Here is a 24,318-nt window from a genome sequence, read left to right on the forward strand (position 1 = left end):
GTGGCTCGGGAAAATTTGAGCTCCCAAATTAGCCAACTGATCCCTCTGTCTAGAAGCCGAGGAGCTTAAGAGCCTGGCAGAGAGCACAAGAAGTTCAGATAACATCTCTCATTTGTTCCTTCTTTCACTTACTTCCTCAAAATAAGAGGCAATGGAAATGATGATTTTCTAGTGCCTGTTATGTGCTGGGCACCATTCTTTTACCATTAATATTATTATCCCCATTTTACAGATGAGCAAAGTGAGGTGCAGACCCGTCTGGGAGGCTGGCCCAAAACTGAACATTAAATAGGTGGTATAGTTGGAATTGGAAGCCTACCCTGTTCAACAACCCTGTATTTCTGAGTGCCTGCTATGAACCATGGCTGCTGATAGACACTGAGGTCACAGACCACTTACTATGTGAATGCAAAGAAGGGTCACTAAACATCGTTGGTATGGAAAGAAAGTGTTTAGGAAGAGGTGCCCAACAAGCAGTTATTCTCGATCTGGAAAGTCTGATAAGAGAAACCAAGACAATGTCTCCTTAATTCCTCTTTCATTCTCAAGTGCAAGCGTGAGGACGGAGAGAATGGAGCAAAGGGAAATATTAATTTCTGACAAGCAGGCCCATCTACAATGGAAAGTGAGGCTAGATAGGAAAACTGACCTGAGAGAGCAGACTCACTGGAAAAAGGAGAACCCAATAGGAATTGAAAAGGATTCTGTAGTCAGGAAAAGGACATAGAAAACACAGGATTTCATAGTGAAATACATTGAGTTTGCCTCTACCCATTTCTAGGGACAGGGGCAGGTTTATTGGTGTCGAACCATGGAGGGAAAGGTAATGTAGCCCAGAAGGATTCTGGGGAGCAGAAACTAGAGTGGATGGTCCCTTGGACCTGCTGCACATTGACTAGACCCTTGCTGGCCGCAGCAGTCCCAGGGTTAGAGACAGCAAAGCCTTCAGCATAGTGTAATTTTGGGGAGGAATTCAGAGAGAGCACATAATTTTGGAGGTATTTGCGTGTGAGTGCTGTGAATGTGTTTGAGGTTTGAGATAGCCTAGGAAACCTCAGTCCTCTATGTCACTATACAAATAGGCCAGATAAGTATTTCAGAGGAGATTCATGAATGAGTAAGAAAGTTCTTCTCTGGAATTCGATGTATTTCCAGTCATGATGGGAAAAGTGGATGAGGGGGGGATACACTGCTGACAAAATTCTGTAAAACTTCCTGTATATATAAAATGTACAATTTTTTGGTAAATTCTATTCAGCTCTTTTTAAAATAGGAAATTGATACTCATTCTGCCAACCTTTATTGAGCTTCTATGTGTGTGTGCAAACACATATTAAGGCACTATAACACAACTAGCAAAAGAGCTCTCATCCCCTGCTTAAATAATAAACTCCTTGAGTTTATTTTTATTACATTTCCACACAGTGTCCTACAGAAGGCAGTACACATGACGCAGGTATACTTCATTTCATTAAACATCTTTGAGAAATTTTTTTCTCCGTTGTGCCTTTGCTGTAGAGTGACAAATCTGGAGTCTACAGGCATGAATCACGAGTTTCTGAACATGAATTCTGGCTCTTCTATCTGTTTCTGTGATATTTACGAACATCCCAAATGCTACCATATTAGAGCGATCATTACAAAATATTAGGTTGAGTTTACATCTTTCTTTTCTACAGATGGTAAAATATGGACACACATTTGGACTAAAACTACTTACAACAGACATTCAGTAAATGTTTAACTGTTCACTGTGCAGCTCTTGATCTACTATCGGCCACAGTCTTGCCCTGTAGAAATTGAACTTTGGCAACAGACAAATTGTCCTTTTTATTAACTGTCCTTTACTACCGGTCTTAAAAAATGGGTTTCAAGGTTTCAGTTATCAAGAACTGCTGAAAATACCATTTTAAGTTAAAGAGAAATGGAGAAAATAGACAAGGGATTAATACTTAACAGTTTGTCTGTCTTGATATTGACTAATGTCTGTCCTACCTGGTCCTGCTCCAAGTAGTGCATTGTTGTTGTTGTTTTTATTAATTCACTGGAAATATTTGCTCTAGACCAACTTATATACGTTATATGTGTTTGAGGAAAGCCCTAAAAGGAAAATACCAGATCAACAGTTTTGAGGGTCCCATAGAGACACTTTTTTTTTTCTTTTTCTTTTTCTTTTTTTTTTTAAGACGGAGTGTTGCTCTGTTGCCCAGGCTGGAGTGCAATGGCATGATCTCAGCTTACTGCAAGCTCCGCCTCCCGGGTTCAAGTGATTCTCCTGCCTCAGCTTCCTGAGTAGCTGGGATTACAGGCACCCGCCACCACGCCCAGCTAATTTTTGTATTTTTAGTAGAGACAGGGTTTCACCATGTTGGTCAGGCTGGTCTTGAACTCCTGACCTTGTGATCCACCCACTTTGGCCTCCCAAAATGCTGGGATTACATGTCTTGTTTTTTCTTTTTAGCCCACATCTCTCCAAGAAGAGACACTCCCCCACTGACTTTTATGTATGTAACATTTAAAACTAACATTTCTACTTTTTAAGCAATAAAAGCCACAAAGAGAACTAAACACATACACAGTGCTCACTGTGAGGGTCTTGATCAAACCTTAAATACTTTATGGAAGAAAAGTGCCAATATCCTTGGCCAAATATACTAAAATAAGCATTTAAAATCCCATTAGAGATTTTCTAAATAGTGACTTTGAAAAGGGAGGAAAAATACTTGTGACATTTGAGAACTTAAGAAAATGTGCCCCCTCTCTATGGGCGTGGATTGTTTGTTTACAGGGGAGTGTGGACAGTGGAGTGAGAAAAAACATTACCTGCTGCCAATTATACAGTTTATCTACTGATCTGTCATCATGGATATGCGCAGGGTCTATTTTGGAAGACACTCTTCTATTGTAAGGAAAACAATTGGTTCTTAAGAAAAACTGTTAAAATGGTTGCAAAGAAGATAAAACTTACCAGTAGCCATGGTAACTCTGGGATAGAGGCTGGTCAGGAAACCACATATATTTACAGAAAAATTAAACTGAAGAATCAATAAGATGCCTAAATTTAATACAGTGTGACATCAAGGCTCCAAGAGAGAACTACTGTCACTGGTAAAAGCAGTCTATTCAATATTGAAATAGTCTCACACTGTGATATCAATCTTTTCTTTTTATTTAACAGCTTCTACCTCAAAGTTCCTGGTGCAAAAATGAAATCAACATCCTTCAGGCTCTGAAAATGAATTGGTAGATTATTCTTTAAATACTTCATTTTCAGCATTCAAGATATCACAGTAAATACTAGAGGAGTTAGCAATACTTTAGTAATGTGTATGAAACACTGGCTCATGCAACGTTCCCTGGTTGGACATAAAAGGTGAATAAGACAAAGGCTCTGCTACTGAGGAGCTCAGACGGGTAAATAAACATCACATGGCATTGTGATAAGAACTCGGACAGAACTGTGCATATGGGGTTTCTTAGACACCCTTGATGGTACCTGTGCTTTTGCATAAGAGAATTGAGAAAGGCTTCACAGAAGAGGTAATGATTAAATTGGGTTGAAAATGGGCAGTTGTTTGCCAGATGGAGGCCTGGACAAAGGGGATCTCATTCAGAGTGGGGATAAAATCATGCAGGGGCACAATACAAATGTAGAACAGAATGGACATATCAGATGTTGCAGGGCTGGAGCAGGAGAATAAAACAGGCAGCAAAGTATGTGTTATCCAAGAAAATGATGAGGTGGACTCCAAAGGTAGAATATACCTCCTTTAGGATGGTTTAAGCTTTCCATGCTTTGTTTTCACCATTCATAATGGGGATAATGGCAATGAACTACTTCACAAGGATGTAAAACAAAAAATAAAAGCTTGTGACAAAAAGGCCCATTATTACAGATGCTTAGTTGAATGGAAGGGCAAGTTGGTTGCATATTAAAATTCCAATTCCAAGTTTACCAAAGAGCTTTTTATTTCCACCTGAGTAAATAGAGACTTCTCCTTTGTCATTATTACACAACACTTCCTCATCCATTACCTTGTCACTTCCTCCTCACAATAGTCCTTGAAGGTAAGCAGGGGAGTTGTTATTAGTCATTCTTGTTTTATTTACAAGGAAACAGTTATTGGGGTTGACTTACACGATACCCACAACTCAAAATTATTAGAACTAGGATTGGAATTCCCATCTTCTGACTTCCTGTCTCAGGCTCATTTTCACTCTGCAATGCCATTTCTCTTTACATAGAAGAGTTAATTGTGGTATTGCAAGTGTTTACACAAGTGATTTTTCTTAAGGTTTGGAAAAATAAACCTCCTAGTACAATCCAGTGCATTGAGTATAAATGCCCTCTCTGAGTATCATCCCACAGCTATCACTCCATAGGAGCTGTTGCCCAGAGGCCTGAGTTTGCAGTAGAATCTGATGAAGAGTAACTTCTCAATTCCCTGGAATTTGAGATGAACAAAAAGGAGTTGTTATAGAAGGTTTTGACAGCAAAGTGTGAAAGAGGAAGGACAAAAGTAACACCGTTAATGACTGCAGATGGTGTTGCTATGGCTGAGGAGGGCCATCCTGGGAAGTATGACTTTCTTCCATTAGCAAAGATAACTTCAGGACAGGGCAACAAGGAAAGGAGAATAGAACTGATGTTTCACTTACAAAAGACTACCCACCCCCCAAAAAAACTAAAACCCCAAACCAAAAAGACACCAGAAGATGGGCTGGTAACCACATAACATACAACATTTCAGACACATAGAAACTCAATGTTAAACCTATGATTTGAACTTCACCTCTTTCATTTCTACATTTTTATAATAGAGTATGGTTTTGAGTGGGGTGTGTGGGGATGGGAACAGTGGTTAGAAATTTGGGTCTGGAAATGTTATAAAACACCTGCCTAAAAATACCCCATGTTGCCCCTCTAAAGGCTCACTCCACATTTTGTAATCATGCGCCGTGTGTCATGAAACAAGTATTTCATTTGGCTTAAGCTTTTGTTTCATGAACTTAAACTCAAGTAAAATAATCAGCTATCAAATATCTGTCCACTAGATGGCTGTGTTACCTTTATAAATACAATATTTTAACCAAGTCAGAATAAAGGAAAAACTGAAAAAAAGTTTCTGCGGGTAAATATCCTTATTTGGAAAAAAAAAAAAGTCTATTCATTCTCTTAAGGAGTTTTGATAATTATATCTTTCTAAGGAATCTAAAAGGAGTCATTCAGTTTTTCGGTGAGTGTTAATAATCAAACTCGAAGAGGATAAACTTAATCTTGGGAGGTTTGCATAACTGCAACCATTTTTCCTTTTTGGTATTTACAAAATATTCGGAATAGACCCCGGCCCAAAGTCATTTGATTTGGGAATACTTTAGTCTTAAAAACAGGCAGGCATACTGTTATTAACATTGTCATTATCCTTTCCGATAAGAAGTCGTTTTGCATTCCACCGTCTCATGCTGGGATAATACAGAACTTAGGTCATACATTCTTAGAACAAATAAATGAGAAAAGGGTTTTAACTACCAATAGGTAGGAAATATTTTAAATTTACAATATTTTAAAAGAGCCATCCTGAGAATGGATTCTCCACACTATTTCAATTTCTGTTTGGGTGGTACGTGAACATTCATTTCTTCTTTTGACCCATGGAAACTGAAGACAAATTTCTTCATTCTCTGATTCTCTCTCTCAGTTGCCAATTTCTTTCTATATACGCATCTGTTCGAAAAGATGGGTATCAAAAATTCCATCTTTTTATCTATATTCAATTTTCATTTGAAACTCCAAGCACTGGATTTCCTTCATGGACATATTGATTTGATTTGGAATGCCAACTTCATTTACCAAGTAATTACATGCTGAAAATAGAAATCTACACTGTACATTTATGTTCAGTTAGATGACCAAAGCTTCTTATTTAGCATAAACAGAGTTTATTTTTCCTTAAAATTAAGAGAATTACAGGTCTGAATACAAAGATATACTTTACATAATACACGCCAGGCCAAGCATGGTGGCTCATGCTTGTAATCCCAGCACTTTGGGAGGCCAAGGTGGGCAGATCGCCTGAGCTCAGGAGTTCGAGACCACCCTAGGTAACATGGTGAAACCCTGTCTCTACTAAAATACAAAAAAATTAGTCAGGCATAGTGGCGTGCGCCTGTAGCCCCAGCTACTCAGGAGGCTGAGGCACAGAAATCGCTTGAGCCCCAGAGGTGGAGGTTGCAGTGAGCTGAGATGGCACCACTGCACTCCAGCTTGGGCTACAGAGTGAGACTTCATCTCAAAATAAATAAATAAATAAAAATAAAATAAAAATAAAAAATACATGCCAATCATTGGAATCTTCTACACCTCAGTTCTCACGTTGATTAAAATCCTATTTTAAGCTATTCCTTCAACCCACTGTAATTTTACCTATAATTTATAACTAAGTGAATGCCTTAATGGGAAAGCAAATATCTTAGATGTGAAAAGGCCAAATGGACTTCTATTTAGTTAGGAGCAGTAACAGTGTGACTGTTATTAAAATGGCATACGATCATTTGTGTCATGTGCATTAATTCAATTGGAGCTCAAGCTTCTGACTTTAGAAGGCTGGGTCCCTATCATAAAAAGGAGAGTGAAAAAGTTAAAACCCTGTTAGTGAATATTCAGAAATATATCTGATAGCTGGCAGGACTGCTCATTCATCTACCCATTCATCCTTTCCCTCGCATTTTCCAGTTAGTGTGTGTGTGTGTGAATACGTAAGGGATGAATGTGCGGGGCTTCCTTGAGAACAGACACCATGGAAGACAACAATCTTGATCTGTAGAGAAACAAAACCCTGCTATATAAAAGTTACAACACTCTGGGAATCCTGCGACTGTGCAGTGCATGCTCCAGGGCTGCTCTGACGTATACCTGTGCCGATTAATGTGAGAGCTGGGAAGCGCGAAGTGATACAGACTGAAGAAACAGCATCCGCTACCTTAACTGACAACATGCAAACAGAACCTTGCCAAGCCTGCAACAGCCAGATCCTACACAGTCTGGTAAATTCCTCTGGGCCTGAGACTTGTAAAGGGACAGAAATAATACCTATCAATAAAGGATTACGCAGGGATTTGTGTACATTACTAATCGCATTTTACTGAGGAAGAAACCGAGGCTCAGAGGTAGTAAGTAACTTGCCAAAGGTTTCATAGTTACATGTGATAAAACTGGAATGTACTCAGGTCTGTAAAATTCCAGTGCCATGGGTCTTTCCTTATCCCATACAGCCTCTTGAAAGTCAGCTTTCCGAGGAAGACACGCCATTAGAATTTGCATGTAATTGTCAAATATGGCAAGACTACCTCTAGAACGAAACACATGAAGTTACTGTTCCACTATTACGATGGAATTGGCAGTTAAATGGCTCTGTACTTTTAAATAATCTATATTACTTTGGCTGCGAGCGGCGGCTGATGCCTATAATCCCAACAATTTGGGAGGCTGAGGCAGGCAGATCACTTGAGGTCAGGAGTTTGAGGCTAGCCTGGCCAACATGGTGAAACCCTGTCTCCACTAAAAATACAAAAAAAAATTAGCCAGGTGTGGTGGTGCATGCCTGCAGTCCCAGCTACTCGGGAGGCTGAGGCAAGAGAATTGCTTGAACCTGGCAGGCAGAGGTTGCAGTGGGCCAAGATCGCACCACTGCACTGCAGCCTGGGTGACAGAGCAAGACTCTCTCACAAAAAAAAAAAAAAAGTATATTGCTTTATACACAAAGTGTCAGTGACAGAAATTTGTGTTTCACTTAGGAACAGATATTCCCATGCAAAAAGATGTACATTAATATGTAACATATTAATGTCTGAAACAAAGATATGGACTTTCTAGCATTTATACATGCTATAATGTATAGCACCCAGTCCGGCATGATTATTATAAAATCAATTTCATTTTCACAAAAAGTGAATTTGATTGTCTTATCTGACAAAAACAGAACAAGTAATTCTTGAATCATGTCCTAAAATAGCAGGCAGATTGTAATAGGTCTACCACACCTAGACCATGAAAGACAGTAGGTTAGGCCCATAAGAAATAATGAAGAATTTTAATGAGAGAAGCAAAAGTAGGGTTAATACTTAATTTGATCAGGTGTAACACAACTATGAAATTTTATAAATAAGGGTAGCAAAGAAGTCAACCTCATTTTTGCATTATTGATTGGAATTTTCTGGAGGAATTTGTTAAATATTGTCCAGGTAGCTAATAAAGTTGACCTGGATTTGGAATGGTTGAATTTCATATTGCCTTGGAAAATGAATAATTTGCTTTGAATGAGTCAGGAAGGAAAATCCAACTTCTCTCAAAGCAAACCTTCACCCTGAAGGAGGAGCATATGGGGTCTTAAGAGTCTTCAAAGAGGGGCTCACTCATTTTCTCTGTCAGTAGCTTTTCTTTCTCCAAGTTCTTCCTCGTTGTACATCTTACAGAGAAGCTTGGTTCTCTCAAAGTTCACCAAGAAGCCCCCCTGGCTGGTCAAATCACAAAATGTTTTATGATTCTTATTGTATTGGACTTCTCTGGTGTATTTGCAACCTCAGACTTCCCTTTGTGAAACTCTCAATTCTCTTGGCTTCTGTAACAGTCCCTTGTTGTGTTTTATTTTATTTTTCTGAGACAGGGTCTCACTCAGGCTTGAGTGCAGTCATGTGGTCATGGCTCACTGCAGCCTCAACTCTTGGGCTCAAGCCATCCTCCTACAACACTCTCCTGAGTAGCTGGGACTACAGGTGTGTATTACCACACTCGGCTAATTTTTAAAATTTTTTGTAGAGATGGGGACTCACTATGTTGCCTAGGCTGGTCTCGAACTCCTGGATTCAAGCTTTCCTCCTGCCATGTCCTCCCAAAGTGCTAGGATTACAGTTGTGGGCCACTGTGCCCGGCCCCCTTGCTGCGTTTTGCATGTCATTTCTCACATCACTTCTTCTCCACTGTGTTTGCAACTCTCTCACTCCTCCATTGTTCTTTAAATGTGGTGTGTCCTGAGGTTTCTGTCTGTAGCTCCCTGCTTTTCACCCTGGAATACTCACCAGGGCCAATCATTCTCATCTCTTGCAACTGGTGAGTCCCAGATTGTCATATTTCATCCACGCTTGTCTTGCAAGCTTCAAATTCATTTATACAACTAACTCTTGGATACCTCAATCAGAGCAAGTTGAACTCATCTTTGTATCCTTGGCCTAAATAACTTCCTATTGCAGTGTCCTCTCATTTGATGGGATCACCAGCAACCCAGCTACTCATGCAAGCAATATGGAGTCATCCTTCTCTTTCTTGTCTATCATTAATTCTTGGCAGTATATCCTAATTTTTTCTTGAATATGCACTTCTCTCCATCCCTTTTATTGTCTCTTTCTGTTGGGCCCCACCATCTCTCACCAAGGCTATTATAAAAGTCTCTTAACATCCCCCTTACTTTTTGTATTTTCTTCCATACATTTTCCATTCCCTCAGGAGAATACTAAAAATATAAAATGGACTTTGTCCCCTCCTTACGTAAAACGCTTCAATTGCTTCCCATCTCTAAAAAGGTGTAAACTCCTTAATAAGGTGGAAAAGATATTTGATTATTTGTCATTGCCTATCTCCCTAGTCTTCTATTTTGTTCTTCTTGACTTTATATCCCAGAAATGCTAAACAGATTTAGTGCTCCCTCCCCAAATTCATTCCCTCTGTACTACTAATTGGTAGTACTACTACCTTTAAAACACACACACACACACACACACACAGACACACAGACACACACACACACACAGGAGCATGAAGAAAAATGGTACATAAAAAAAAATCTGGTGGCCTGGGAGAATGTGCCTGTAATTTTTGAAAAGAATTTCTGTGACACAAGTTTTTATATTTCATAAAGTAGGCTCAGTTGGCAAATCCAAATCCGTCACCCATTCAACAAATGTTAAACACCTACTAATACTGGCCAAATAATGTAAGCCAAAATATGCATTTTTTACTTTTTTTTTTTTTTGAGACAGAGTCTCTCTGTTGCCCAGGCTGGAGTGCAGTGGCGCAATCTTGGCTCACTGCAACCTCAGCCCCCCAGGTTCAAGCGATTCTCCTGCCTCCGCCTCCTGAGTAGCTGGGATTACAGGCGCATGCCACCACACCCGGCTAATTTTTGTATTTTTAGTACAGACAGGGTTTCACCATGTTGGTCAGGCTGGTCTCAAACTCCTGACCTCATGATCCACCCACCTCGGCCTCCCAAAGGGCTGGGATTACAGGCATAAGCCACCACACCCGGCCTATTTTTTGCTATTTTAATGCATGAAACTTCAGTTATCTGTTTACAAAAATGCCTGGCAGCAATGACCAATATGGAGTTTTGTGAATTCAAATACAAGATCTATGTAATATAATTTTTACCGAAGGTATTAACCTAAAAAACAACAACATGGGGCAGACAGGAGTATCACTCGTATAAAAAATGGTTCAGTGGGTTGGTGAGTCAAACTCTGACCTTTCACGTGTTCAGCCTTCTCTAGGGCAGAGGGAGCCATGGCCATGGGTATGAACAGCACCAGTCTATTACCAAGGTCATCTCCGAAGCTCTGGTACATCCTGGCCCATCCAGACATAGATAGTCCTCACTGCATTGCCATGTAGAGTGAGTCAGCTTTGGCTGAAATTTGAGTTTTTTGTCCGGGTCTGAACCTTGAGGCTGACTGGGGTATCTGGGGTCAGCAGACCTCACCGTGCAGAGCCCTGTCACCAAATGCACCTGCCACCTCTTTATCTACAATTTCTTCCTCCTGGCTTCTTGGGACTCTGGACTTCTTCACCAGAGTGAGGCTCCTTCTACCATTAACTCTCATTCAGTCCATAGTCCTATTGTCCACTCTGGTTTTGTGTATATGGCCTGAGAAACTTGGGTTCATTTTGATAGATGTCTTTTGATTGTGTAAAGTTGATATAACTGATAAAAACATTGAGGAAATTTACCCATGCCATGGCAAGATGGAGTTTCCAAACTGGAGACTTCTGTATTGCTACTTTGTAAGTGATATGTATGATGGTCTGTTTACAAGTACTCTGGAAATCTTGTGCAGTGTGAGTTATTCTGCAGGAATAATGTATTCTGCCATGTGAGATGAATCAGCTCTCTGAGGGTGACAGGCACAGAGGAAACCATGTATTCCCTGGTGCCTCAGATGAAATGATTCACCTTGCCTGTGTGAGGAGTTTTATTTCCAGGGAGTGGTTTCTTTACCATGGTGCAGGCATGGATTTTTGTTTTTCCTTTCAAAAAATATCCTTTGACTTTTAAAGCATGCATCTTAGTATTTCCTTTGGCAGAGAGCGAAAGTGTGACAGCATCAGAGGATAAAACAGGACATTATTTTTGCACTGTTTTGAATTACAGAGGCCATGGTACTTGTTAGAAACGGAGGGAGGGGCAGCCCAAAGCATATTTATGAAGCACTTAACATTTACTCAGTGAGATCCATCCCATGGTCTGGAAACTCTGGGAACTAATGTATCCAAAAAAGAGACAATTTTAGCTTTCAAAAGGCTAGTTAATTTACTAAATTCAGTCTGTGACCAATTTCTCTTGAGAAGAGTCCAGCGCAGTGGGCCAAATCTCGTGGGCAATACCGGGAGAGCATGAGATTGTGAATTCAACTGAGAAAGTTGTGTTTGGAAATGGCTCATATCAAACCTGGAAATGAAACGCTTGGAAGCGTCACATTAAAGTGGACCAAACAACGGGACTAGACATTCAGAGGCTTGCATCTCAGTTCCACCTCGATCCCTAATGGGTCTACTGACATCAGCAAGCCATCAGTTTCCTTACCTGTAAAAATAGACACAACATTTTCCAAACGTTGTTGTTGTTGTTGTTTTTTCAAATGAAAGCTTATACCTAAGTCTAATTTATAAAGTAGCTAAAGACAGAACCATTCTCTTGGAAACTGCAAGCTGGAGCCAGGGCTGTGGCCAGTGATACTTCATTCTTCTCCTCTCCACAGCCATCATCTCACCACCATGATGTGCCAAGCAGAGGGCAACGTAAACATTTTGGAGAGATGGTAGCTGAGGTCTCTGAAGTTCTAATTTTTACACACAGGGAACCCTGTTTTGCTTGATGGGACACCCACAGAAGCGTCAGTATTAAAAGAGGAATTAGTACCTGAAGATTTTATGTGAAAAAGTAGCATGGGTTATTTTAACGCAACCTCCGAATGATGTTGCAAGAGAGTTCGTAGGACAATTTGAAAATGAGCTTTAAGCTCATAATAAACTTTGAAAGCTCTGCCTTTCCTATGGCCATTTTGATGCCCCTCCTTTTTGTAAGCACACAGCAGTTTCTAGTCTGCCCTGCACTTTTATATGTGTTATCTCACATGTGAGCATCTGAACAACCTCACTGCTTCACGCTGTCCTGACTGAAGGCAGTTTGAGAGGAGCCTTCAGTATCTTTCAAAGTTTTCTTTCTTATAAAGAAAAGGGAAGAAGGTTACTATCTGAAGAAACGAGACATTCCACTTGCCAGTGTCAACCTTGAACCTGTAGACAAATGGTCTTGACAAAATGGTCTCTTCACCCTAGCTTGGTCCCATGAATAGAAGGTCTTGCATGTTTATAGAGTGTCCATTTTATGCCCTGGATTTGGGCATCCATTGCTTGTGTATTTAAGGATGTTAATGGTTCTAAACCACATCCTCCTGTTTTCTCTTCTTTAATTGCAAGGGCTATGAGGAGAAAAGGGAGATAAGGAGAGAGACTGACATGGGGGGAGAAAGTGCCTCTATGACAGAGATAGAGAATGGACCAGCTTAAATCACTATGAAGCCTAAATTCTAAACAGTTTAGAATTTTGAAAGAAACTGTGGAAACATTCAGCAGTTATGTACTCACTCTCTGTATCCTCCCCGCAAAAAATGTGGTGGTAATGTTATAAAGACAGGAATCTATTTAAAAATGAGAGAAGAGCTGACAATGAAATATGAATGAGAAGTGCAAATTTGAGGGAAATATTACACTGTTTAAAAACCCATAACATGAAGCTTAGGGTGAGGTATTTATATTTATTACTAGATACAGAAATTTATTTTCTTACCACTCTATTTCCTTAAAAGGAAGTAAATTCAGCCACATGACAACTGGTCCCATTCACGAATGACAGTTACTTCATATTTTGATTTCTAACTTTTTTTTTTTAGTCCCTAAATTACATTTTTAGTGTTTCTTTTTGTTCTGCTCCTTTGACCTAGCCTGGAAAATCTGAAGAACATTTATTTCTTTTTCTTTTTACTTCAGAAAGCCTGTACAATTTTCTTTTATAAACTTGAAGTATAAAAATAATAATATTTTAAAAACATATGGGTAAAGGACATTTTCATTTGCAATAAGACAATATAGTCATAATTAAAATCCATAGTTCAAGGAACTTTAACTTTTATCCTTTTAAAAAAATTAAGTGGCCAGGCACAGTGGCTCATGGCTGTAAATCTCAGCACTTTTGAGAGGCTGAGGCATTTTAGGATTGCTTGAGCCCAGGAGTTCAAGACCAGCCCAAGCAACATAGCAAGACGCTGACTCCACTAAAAAAAAAAAAAAAAAAATTAGCCAGGTGTGGTGGCATGCACCTGTAGTCCCAGCTACTGGGGAGGCTGAGGAGTTGGAGCTTACAGTGAGCTGTGACTGTGCCACTGCAATCAAGCCTGCATGACAGAGCAGATTTTGTCTCAAATACAAATAAATAAATAAATAAATAATCAAGTGGTTTATAATAATTAGAAATTTTCTATCATTTATCATATATAGAAGGACTTGTAAATTTACAGACTGTATATTTTATGGCCTAGACTCAGGCATCCAATGTTCATTGACAAGAAATGCAGTTCCTAACAAGGGCATTGCTAGTCTAGAGCTAACAGAGCATGCAGCCAATGTACCCAATGTTTGGGGATCTACTCTAGAGGTGTAGAGAGTTGATGCAGCTTCTGAAAGCTGTTTTGTTCTCCATCTATTGTCTGTGTACTGCAATAATCTCTTGCTCATGTGCTAATGTTAAATGTTTTGTTATTTAATGTGTCCTTTAAAAATTGATAAAAGCAAATCTCACTAAATATTTATATGGCAGCTAATACATATAGCACAAAGAAACTTCAGTATTCTATCTGTTCTGGTGTTTTAATCCCAAAGCAATTTAGAAATAAGTTTTGGCAGCTAAGGAAAATCATATACCGATTACAGGAACCTGGTATAGTGCAAATGAGCACTAGAAGTCTATTCCTCAACCTTGTGTAACAATATATTGGTGATGTTTTATACAGAATTTAAAATAAAATAGCTTTCTTTTCCAAGATAATTTTTGTGTTATAGCCACAAACTGATCTTTTTTAAAAACAGTATTTCAAGCCAGTTCCTCTTTAAAGTGATCTTCATTTTCCAATATGAAGTGTTCCATAGCCCAGAGAGCTAACTCTTATTAAATGCTTACTGTGTGTCAGACACTGCTCTTGGCTTGTTATGTATTTTATCTCATTTAATTTTACAATGGCCTTACGAGGCAGGGATTTTTATTACTGGCATTTAACTAACTTGCTGAAGGTCACACAGATAGAGATGGGTGAGGATAAGATTTGAACCCCGGCAGTCTGACTTCAGAACCACTATAGTAAGTCATTACATGGTACTTCACAGATTAAGACCAGAGCTAGATAATCTCTTTAGGCATGACACAGAAAAAGATTACACAACTATGATTGAAATATTTACTTCATCTCAAACTCTGTTTCCTCCATCTTAAATTATTAAGGCTTAATAATGAAAGAAAACAAATTATGTATATGATATGGTTTGGCCGTGTCCCCACCCAAATCTCATTTGAATTGTAGCTCTCATAATCCCCATGTGTCATGGGAAGGATGCGGTGGCAGGTAATTGAATCATGGGGATGGTTTTTTTTCCCACGCTGTCCTCATGACAGTGAATAAATCTGACGAGATCTGATGGTTTTATAAAGGGCAGTTCCCCTGCACATGCACTCTTGCCTGCCACAATGTAAGACAAGCCTTTGCTCCTCCTTTACCTTCTGCCATGATTGTGAGGCCTCCCCAGCCCTGTGGAACTGTGAGTCCATTAAACCTCTTTTTCTTTATAAATTACCCAGCCTCAGGTACTTCTTTATAGCAGCATAAAAATGGACTAATACAGTATGACTTTCTGTAACAAAGAATCATCATCTGGGAAGCAATATTGATATCTATAAAAACTACTTAAGCTTTCCAGATTACTACAATGACTGATGTTTTTCTGAAACTGGAGTTTTCTAGAGTGGATGGAACTTGTTCATCACCAAGGGTACCACTCTAGTACAGCCCTCTTTACCTTCTTTTGGCCACAATGATACAACGTTTTGCCATATCAAAAAAGAAACCTCAATATATGTTGGGAAACTGTAGAGATAATACACAGAGAGATGACTCCAACATATGGGCCTTTCTCTAGGTTCTGAATTAGTCTGGGGAGACCCAGAAGACCACTGCTGGGCTAGAAGATCCACTTGTAAACTGTATGTTAAAAGACCCCAAAATGTATGGTTCAAAGGAAAGTTCCATGAAGTCTAGCATCCCCTTGAGGAATCTCATCTGCATAAATGTTAGGCACTTTATGAATCCGGAACTCGAGCAGGTTCTCTGAGCTCCCTGGATCACGGATGTTTAGCACTAGATGGCACCTTGGGAATTAGCTTGTCTAACTCTTCATCATTTTGCCAATGAGGAAATCAAAGGACAAAGAGATTATGAGTTTGCATGATGTCCCAGAGCCTGCCAGTGATAACACCACAATGGGAAGCAGGTTCTCTGGCTCTAATTTCAGGATTTTTCAATGAACTGAGTTGGACTTCATTCCAAGCACAGCCACTGACCTTTTAGATAGGTAGTTGTGAGTCAATGACTCTTCTCTCTGTCCTTATTGGCAGGAATTCTGGGCAGAGGTTGTTACCCTGACTTACAGTTATCTGGTCATACAGCTGAATGCTCAACACCCTATCAAGTAGCAGCAGAGAACTAAAAAAAAAAAAAAACACATTCAATACTACATGCAATATTACTAGATGTTATTTTAATGTTCTTGACTGTAACATTGGAGAATATTGCTTATTGATAAATACAAATGTAACTAAAATCTTATTTTTACCCATATCTTTAAGAAGCATGGATGGAGAAAAACATGATATAAAACACCTCTTCATTTTTTTTACCTTATTATCAATTTAAATGTAGATTTTGGGGAAATATTATATATTTTGTTTGTGAAAGTATTTGCATTAAACCAATGATAGTCTTCAATAAGTCCTACTTGCAAAGAAAGAACAAAAAAAGACATGTTGAGCAGTTTCTACAGTTCTGAGATTTGGCATGCATGTTCACACTAGTGCCTGCCAAGCCTGGGTGTGGCATCCTACAGGTAACATGACATACCAGGAGCAGCTGCAACAACAGCACCAACAAAAGCAACAGGTGTTGTTGGGCCTCTGGTTTCCAGGCGCTTGAGACACGGCAGGTGTTCCTTCATTTTGGGACTGCTGCCTTTTTCGCATTTCAGCTACTTCAGGACCCAGTTGGCTGAAAGAGATAAAACAAACAATTGGGTATGAAAAAAGCAATAAGGATAAGTTGCGTATGCTGAAGGAAGGCTCATTTCACTATGGAAGGAGGGAGGTAATTTAAGAAAAGGTAAAATAAGGAAGCTTGAGAGGCCAAACTAAAAATTCTCGGGAAAACTTTTTAGAAGAATATACTAAAAACTTTGGGGAGGAACGTCTACCTTGATCTGCTGCATAAAATTATAGCAGCAAAGTTGCCACGTAATCAAGATTGTTGGTAAAGTAAATATGATAAGGTTTGAAAATTTATTTTTAACTTCCTTCTTTACTCAAGAATGATTAAATCTGCCTTTTTTATGGACACCATTCGGTGATTATAGAGGGTGTATGTAACTCGTTTTTCCACTAATGTTTACAGTAAGGTAAATTGAGCTTTATAAATGATTGTTGCATGGTTTCTAACTATATAAGAGTATGAGGAAGATCAAGTTTATTCTTGGCGCCCTCTCACTTCCTTTGAAACACAATATCCTTTTTGGCACTTTTGACTCATCCTCCAGAGGCCTAACCTTAATAACATTACCAAAAGGCCTTATTTTCTGTTAGGTGTCAGTGTTGCAAAGGCATTAGCTTCTCTTCTTCCATCCCCCAAATTTATTTTTATTTAACGGAGGCTTGGGGGAAAATAAAAGTCATTAAATTCAGGGGAATTACTCTGGTGGAATTTATATATCATGGCAGATAAAATAAATATTGGGATACAGAATGTCCTATCTGTGATCTTACAAATAAGGCCAAATGAGTTGCTACCTATTTATAGGACCAATCCTGATCTAAGACTGTATTGAGGATTAAAATAAAAAGTTTTGTCTTTGAGTAATATCAAATTTAGCATGAACTCTTAGAAAAAGTAATGCAATCTACTGAATGATGTTTTTCATAAATAGGCAATGTATGTAAATCATACACATATATTGTCAAATGTGTGGCTGAGAGCAGTACTTATTAAAACTATAAAGTGCTTCAGGTTATTTTGGCATTATGAGCTATTATTTTAAAATGATATTTTCAGTTCTGAATACAATGATAAACACTTTAAAAAATACTGTATTCTTGAAAACCAGATAAACATATTTTTCGACCAGAAACAGAGCAGAAAACCACAGTCGTAGGTGAATGGGGTCTAAAGCCACAGTAATTCTGCAATTCAGATATTGAAACAGAAGCGGGCAAAGGTCCACACTCCAGTGAGGTGTCAGATGCTCCCCTAGGAGGAGTGGGAGTCTGATTCCAGGTTGCCTGCAAAAAATCAGGGGCTGTGATTGTGCCATTCATAAAAAGGTACTGAAAAAATAATTTCTACTATTCAGTAATGCCTAGCTGCAGAAAGGGTAGGATGCAGAGAAAGCCATCCAGATCAGACTTCAGCCAATCAGCTTATTTGTTCAGTGACTGGGTCAGGGAATTTTCCAAAATCACTGGCAGATGGCAGGGAATCCTGAGATACTGATAAAAGAGCTGCTTCAAGACTAAGGGTCTTAAGGGATTAGTGGAAACAAATGAAAAGCATTACATTATGAAGAGTAAGTGACAGTAAGAAATACATCTCTCACTCAATGTGTTACCTGAAAGCAAAAATCCATATTAACACCAGAAAACAGACAACCAACTCAACAATTAGGAGATTAATATATTCCTGATCAAATGCTAATAACAGAATCACCCAAAATTAGTTTAACAAATATATATTTAAGATAAACAATGTGATAAATGAAAGGATACAATTTAAATGGGAGAACAATAAATTATAAAACATATCTGACTTCCCCTTTTCTAATTTGGATGCCTTTTGGATACGTGCACCTCTATGTTGACTGCAGCACTATTCACAATAGCCAAGATATGGAATCAACCAAGGTGTCCAAAACCAGATTAATGAATAAAGAAAATGCGGTATATATACATCATGGAATACTAATTTAGCCATTAAAAATAATGAAACCCTGTCATTCACAGCAACATGGATGGAACTGGAAGATATTATATTAAGTGAAATAAGCAAGGAACAGAAGTTAAATACCACATATTCTCACTCATATGTAGAAGTTTAAAAAACATTGATTTCATAGAAGTAAAAAGAAGGACATAGCATACCAGAGGCTGGGAAGGGTAGGAGTAAGGGAGGGATATGGATACATTTTTTAAGGGATATAAAATGGCAGCTAGATAGGAGGAATAAGTTATAGTGTTCCACATCGCTGTAGGATGACTAAAGTTAACAATAATATATAGTTTTAAATAGCTGGAAGGAGGATATTGAAAATTCCCAACACAGAGTAACGATAAATGTTTAAGACGATGAATATGGTAATGATCCTTTATTACCATAGAGTGATAAGTGACCTTATCACTCTACATTTTATGTACTGGAACATCATTATGTACCCCATGAATATGTACAATTATTATTTGTCAATTAAAAATAAATAATAAAATAAAATAAATTATAAAACAAAAATTGGCAAATATGAAATAAGAAAAGACATAACGGGAATGTAAAAACAAACACAAATAGCTATTAAAAGATTTACACATAATCATTTCTTTCCCAAACCATCCTGAAGATGGTGCCAAGTAATATACTCAGAATTCAGCAAAGAGTGATGAAAAGCTACAACATGAAAAGAGAATTGAGATAAGCAGACCAGTAACATTGAAAGGCCCCAATATATACCCAACAAGATTTTCTTCATAAGGGGAAAAATAATGGATTGTCAGGAAAGTCATAATATTTTAAGGAAAATTGGCCAAGAACTCCCTAGAACTGGAAGAAAACAAAACAGAACAAAGCCTCACATAAAGGAGTATACCACATGCTGAGTAGGATGAATAAAAATAAAAATAAATCTACACTTATAAACAAAATAGTAAGAACACATCTAGATGATAAAGACAAAAGCTGAATTACCCACACACAAGTAATGCTTTGATTGCCAGTGGACTTTCCATGAGCAATATTAGATGCTGAAGATGGTGGGCAATGGAGTTATGTATTCCAAGTGTTGAGGGATAATAATCATCCTACAATTTTATATGCATCTAAGTAAAAATTCAAGAGTGAAGATTATTTCTGATAAACTCACTGAGTTGATTACTCAAATATTTGCTGGAACCTACTTCAGTCAGAAGAAAACAAAATTAGAGGGAAGGGGTAGAATATAAGAAACAGAACTGAAATTGGTAAAATAGGATGCTGAACTTAATGACCTGGCTAAAATAAAAGTCTACGTTTCTCTGTTTAGATACACTCAAGAATTAAATTTAAGACTATATCAATTATGAAAATGGGTGGGCTGCCCTAACCCTCTAATGAAACAGATTTTGTAGACATCTCAATGTCCCCATATTATTAAGTCCAAGAGTTATTTTGCCATCTCCTTCTGGGCCAACAGCATTTTACACTACAATGGACAGAATTTGCCCTTGCAAAATATATTTGTTGAAGTCCAAACCCCAATTGTGATGGATAAAAGCTGGGGCCTTTGGGAGGTAATTAGCTCATGATAGCTGAGCTCTCATGAATGGGATTAGTGCCCTTATAAGAAGAGGCCAGGGAACTGGATTGCTTTTCCCCACCATGTGAGGATACAGAAAGACAATCTTCTACAACCAGGAAGCAGGCCCTCACCAGACACCAAATAGGCCACCATCTTGATCTTATACTTCCCAGCCAACAAAACTGTGAAAAACAAATTTACGTTGTTTTTAAGCTACCCAACTATGATACTTTGTCTACAGTAGTCCAAACTGACTATTTTAACTCCACCCTCTTTGAAATACTTTCTTCTCTTGCCTCCTGGGCACCATACTCACCTGTCTGCTTTCTCATCACTTCTTTGCAGTCTACTTTCTTGTTTCCTTTTCATCTTCCTCGCTTCCAAATTTTGAATGGCCACAGTGTTCTGTCTTTCTTCTCTATCACTTCTTTGATGAACTCATTGAGACTTTTTTGGGTCTACCAGCTTTCTGCACAAAATCCTCAAATTTACATGCCCAGTGAAGATAATTTTCCTGAATTCAGGATGCAAATATCCAACTACCTACTCAATATCTTCACTTGGCTTTCTCAAACTTAACATGCTCTAATCTGCCCTCAGTATCTTTTCCCAAAAACGTGTTCTTCCCACAGTTTCTCCAATTTTACTGAATGAAAAGCCTCATCCTTCTCATTTTTCACACCAAAAAATCCTGGACTCATCCTTGATTCCTCTATTTCATCTGGATGTCACATCAGCAGATCAGCAAATGTGAGACTTCTTAACTGGTATCTGCTACCCATCTTCTGTTTCTACCACCTCCTATCTCCTTCTATTACAATTCCATTTTATTCTATTCTCAAGACAGCAGCCAGGATGAGCCTTTCAAACCTAAGTCAGATAATTTCAGCAAAGACTCTTCCATTCAAATCCAATCCAAAACTTCCAGTGGCTTACCATCTTATTCAGAGTGAAGTTCTTACAGTCTGCTTTTTTGTTACTCCCCTGAATGTATCTCCTTTTCTCTGCCTCTTGTTGTCTGTTTCAATCACAATGGCCTCCTTGCTGCTCCTCAGCCATGCTTGGTACAATTACGTGTCAAGACCTTTGCACTTGTTTCACACTTAGGGTTTCACTCCTTCCAGTATTTACTGAAATGTTACATTCTCCTTGAAGCCTTCATGACCATCTTATTTAAAAATGAACTCCCTCACCCCATCCCCAGTATGACCTGTTACCCTTTCCTGTTTAAGTTGTCTCCATATAATGTATCATCACTAGTCATACTACAAGTTTTACCTGTTTGTTTGTCTAACCAAGTAGCCAATAAATTTGATGAAGGTAGACACTTTTGTCTGTTTTGTTCATTGTTGTAACAATGCTTGGCACATACTAGGTACACAAATATTTGTAGAATGGTGAATTTTACAGCATTCCTATTAACGATAAGAAGAAAACAATAAAGTCTATATACTCAACATTCAAAATTATTAATTTTGCAGCCAATGCAACAAAATTAGAAAAAATAAATAAAAATTGGAAAAGAAAATACAAACTTTACTATTTACAAATGATATGGTTATCAACATAAAACTTCCAAGAGATTTGGCAGATAAGTTATTAGAGGCAGTTCAAGAGGGATGCCAGTTTAAGCTTTAAAATATCATATACTTCTAATACACTAGTAATAATGAATTTGAATATATAAGAGAAATAAAAGCATAGTTCAATAGCAAAACCAAAACAGTAACTGGTAATATTTATAACAAAAATTGTATAAGAACTCTATAGAAATATTACAAAACTTTATCAAAAAACATAAAATAAGAGCTGAATACAGAGTTGGGTTATCTTCTCAAGTGGGAAGACCAAAATCTTAATTGTCCTAAATTATTTTATAAATTCAAGGCCGGGCATGGTGGCTCACACCTGTAATCCCAGCACTTTGGGAGGCCGAGGTGGGTGGATCACGAGGTCAGGAGATCGAGACCATCCTGGCTAACATGGTGAAACCCCGTCTCTACTAAAAATACAAAAAATTAGCCAGGTGTGGTGGCGGGCGACTGTAGTCCCAGCTACTTGGGAGGCTGAGGCAGGAGAATGGCATGAACCTGGGAGGAGGAGCTTGCAGTGAGCCAAGATCGCACCACTGCACTCCAGCCTGGGCAACAGAGTGAGACTCCTTCTCAAAATAAATAAATAAATAAATAAATTCAATGTGATCGCAGTAAAAATTCTAATTCAATCATTCATGGAACTTAACAAATGAATTCTAAAACTTACATGGAAGACTGAAGACATGTCTGAAAATAAAAATAAGTGGGGGTGTTTGTTCTATCAATAATATAGAAGTCATAATAATTAGGCAATGGCATGGGAACAGATATGTAGATCAAAATAATAAAACTCTCAGAGAGCTGAGTAACCTTCAGGCATTTATGCAATCCTGGCTTAAATTAAGAGTATGCATCTTTATCATTCAGGAATGACAGACTACTCAAAAATGGTGTTGAGATATTTGCACTTACATATAAAAAATTACACCTCCAAGTGATAATACATGCAAAAATAAACTCAAAACATGAATACAAAAATAGATGTTACAAATTCTAAAACTGTCATAAAAATGTAGACTATAGCTTCAGAGCAGAAAAGAATTTCTTACTATAAGATCAAGCTCAAAAGGAAAAGCTTTTTTTTATATATTTTAATTTATTAAAAAGTTTTGAGCAAATAAGGAAACAGTAAAATAGAAACAAGAAAAATAGAGAATCATACTGGAAGATACAAAGGAATATTATCCATAATAATAAGTAACACATTGCAATTTAACAACATAAAAACCTAATAGAAAAATTGGCAAACAAATTTGCAGGCGGGTCATAAAAGAGGAAAATATAAATACTCCAAATTAAATGAATAGATGCTCAGAACTATTAATCAGAGAAATGTGGATAAAAAAGTATTCCACATCCAAATTTTCCACTGTTAAAAAGTCATACAATATCAATTTTGGAAGAGTACTTGGGTAAATTAAAAACTCCTCACACTAATGGTAGGAATATACATTGAGAAATCACTTTGAAGAACAATATTGACTACATGTAGTTCACAATACACATAACCTATGACAAATTCCATTTTTATGTTTATACACTGGAGAAACTCAAACCTTTATATGAAGACACTAATTACAGTATATTTAACACCTTAAATTGGAAACAACCTGTTATGGACTGAATGTTTATGTCCCCCTCAAATTCATATGTTGAAATGTAATCCCAAATGTAATGATATTTGGAGACGGGGCCAAATATAATGATATTTGGAGGTGGGGCCTTTCAGAGGCAATTAGGTCACAAGAGCAGAGCCTTCATGAATGGGATTAGTGCTCTTACAGGAAGAGGCCAGAGAGTTGGTTCTTCTTCTCTCCATGTGAGGACACAGAAAGAAGATAGTCATCTACAACCAGGCAGCAGGCCCTCACCAGACACCAAATAGGCCATCACCTTGATCTTGAACTTTCCAGCCCCCAGAACTGTGAGAAATAAATGTCTGTTATTGATAAGCCACCCTACATATGGTATTTTATTATAGCAGCCCAAACTAAGAGAGAAATTGGTACTGAGAAGTGGAGTGCTGCTATAACAAATACCTAAAAATGTGAAAGCAGCTTTGGAACTAACCAAGAGTTGTGAAGTACATCTAGAAGAAGCCAAGATTGTCATGAAGGGACTTTTAAAGGTGATTTGGTTAGGGCTCAGAAAGGGAAGAGAAGAGCTGTAGAGAAAGCTTCCATCTTCTTAAAGAATACATATGTAATCATGGACTGAATGTTAGTAGAAATATGGATAGTAAATGTCATTTTGATGAATTCTCAGACTGAAGTAAAAGCATGTTATTATCTTCATTAACACTAAATTTCACTGTCCTTTTCTCCATCTTGTGCAATGGAGAACAGGCAATCCTTGTTATTAAGCGGCAAACAACTTGGCTGAATTGTGTTCATATTATTAGTGTTTTGTGGAAGTTGGGACTTGTGAGCAATGAAGTTGGCTATTTAGCTGAGGATATTTCTCAGCTAAGTACTGAAGGCACGGCTTTGTTCCTCCTGACTGTTTAGTAAAATGTGATAAGAGAGAAATGATGTGAAGAGGGACTTATCA

At 38.0% G+C, this 24,318-nt stretch overlaps 1 protein-coding gene across 1 annotated transcript in view; it reads right to left on the reverse strand.

Moving 5' to 3' along the window:
- RGS17 (regulator of G protein signaling 17) overlaps positions 1 to 24,318 on the reverse strand; it is a 120,227-nt gene that overhangs the window by 16,657 nt on the left and 79,252 nt on the right. Inside the window, exon 2 of the mRNA XM_016956500.3 lies at positions 16,492 to 16,635. Within this exon, the coding sequence (XP_016811989.1) occupies positions 16,492 to 16,610 (119 nt within the window). The 5' untranslated portion in view covers positions 16,611 to 16,635. The remainder of the gene's footprint in view (positions 1 to 16,491; positions 16,636 to 24,318) is intronic.

Source organism: Pan troglodytes, chromosome 5 (genome assembly GCF_028858775.2).
Source record: "Pan troglodytes isolate AG18354 chromosome 5, NHGRI_mPanTro3-v2.0_pri, whole genome shotgun sequence".
Lineage (NCBI taxonomy): Eukaryota > Metazoa > Chordata > Mammalia > Primates > Hominidae > Pan > Pan troglodytes.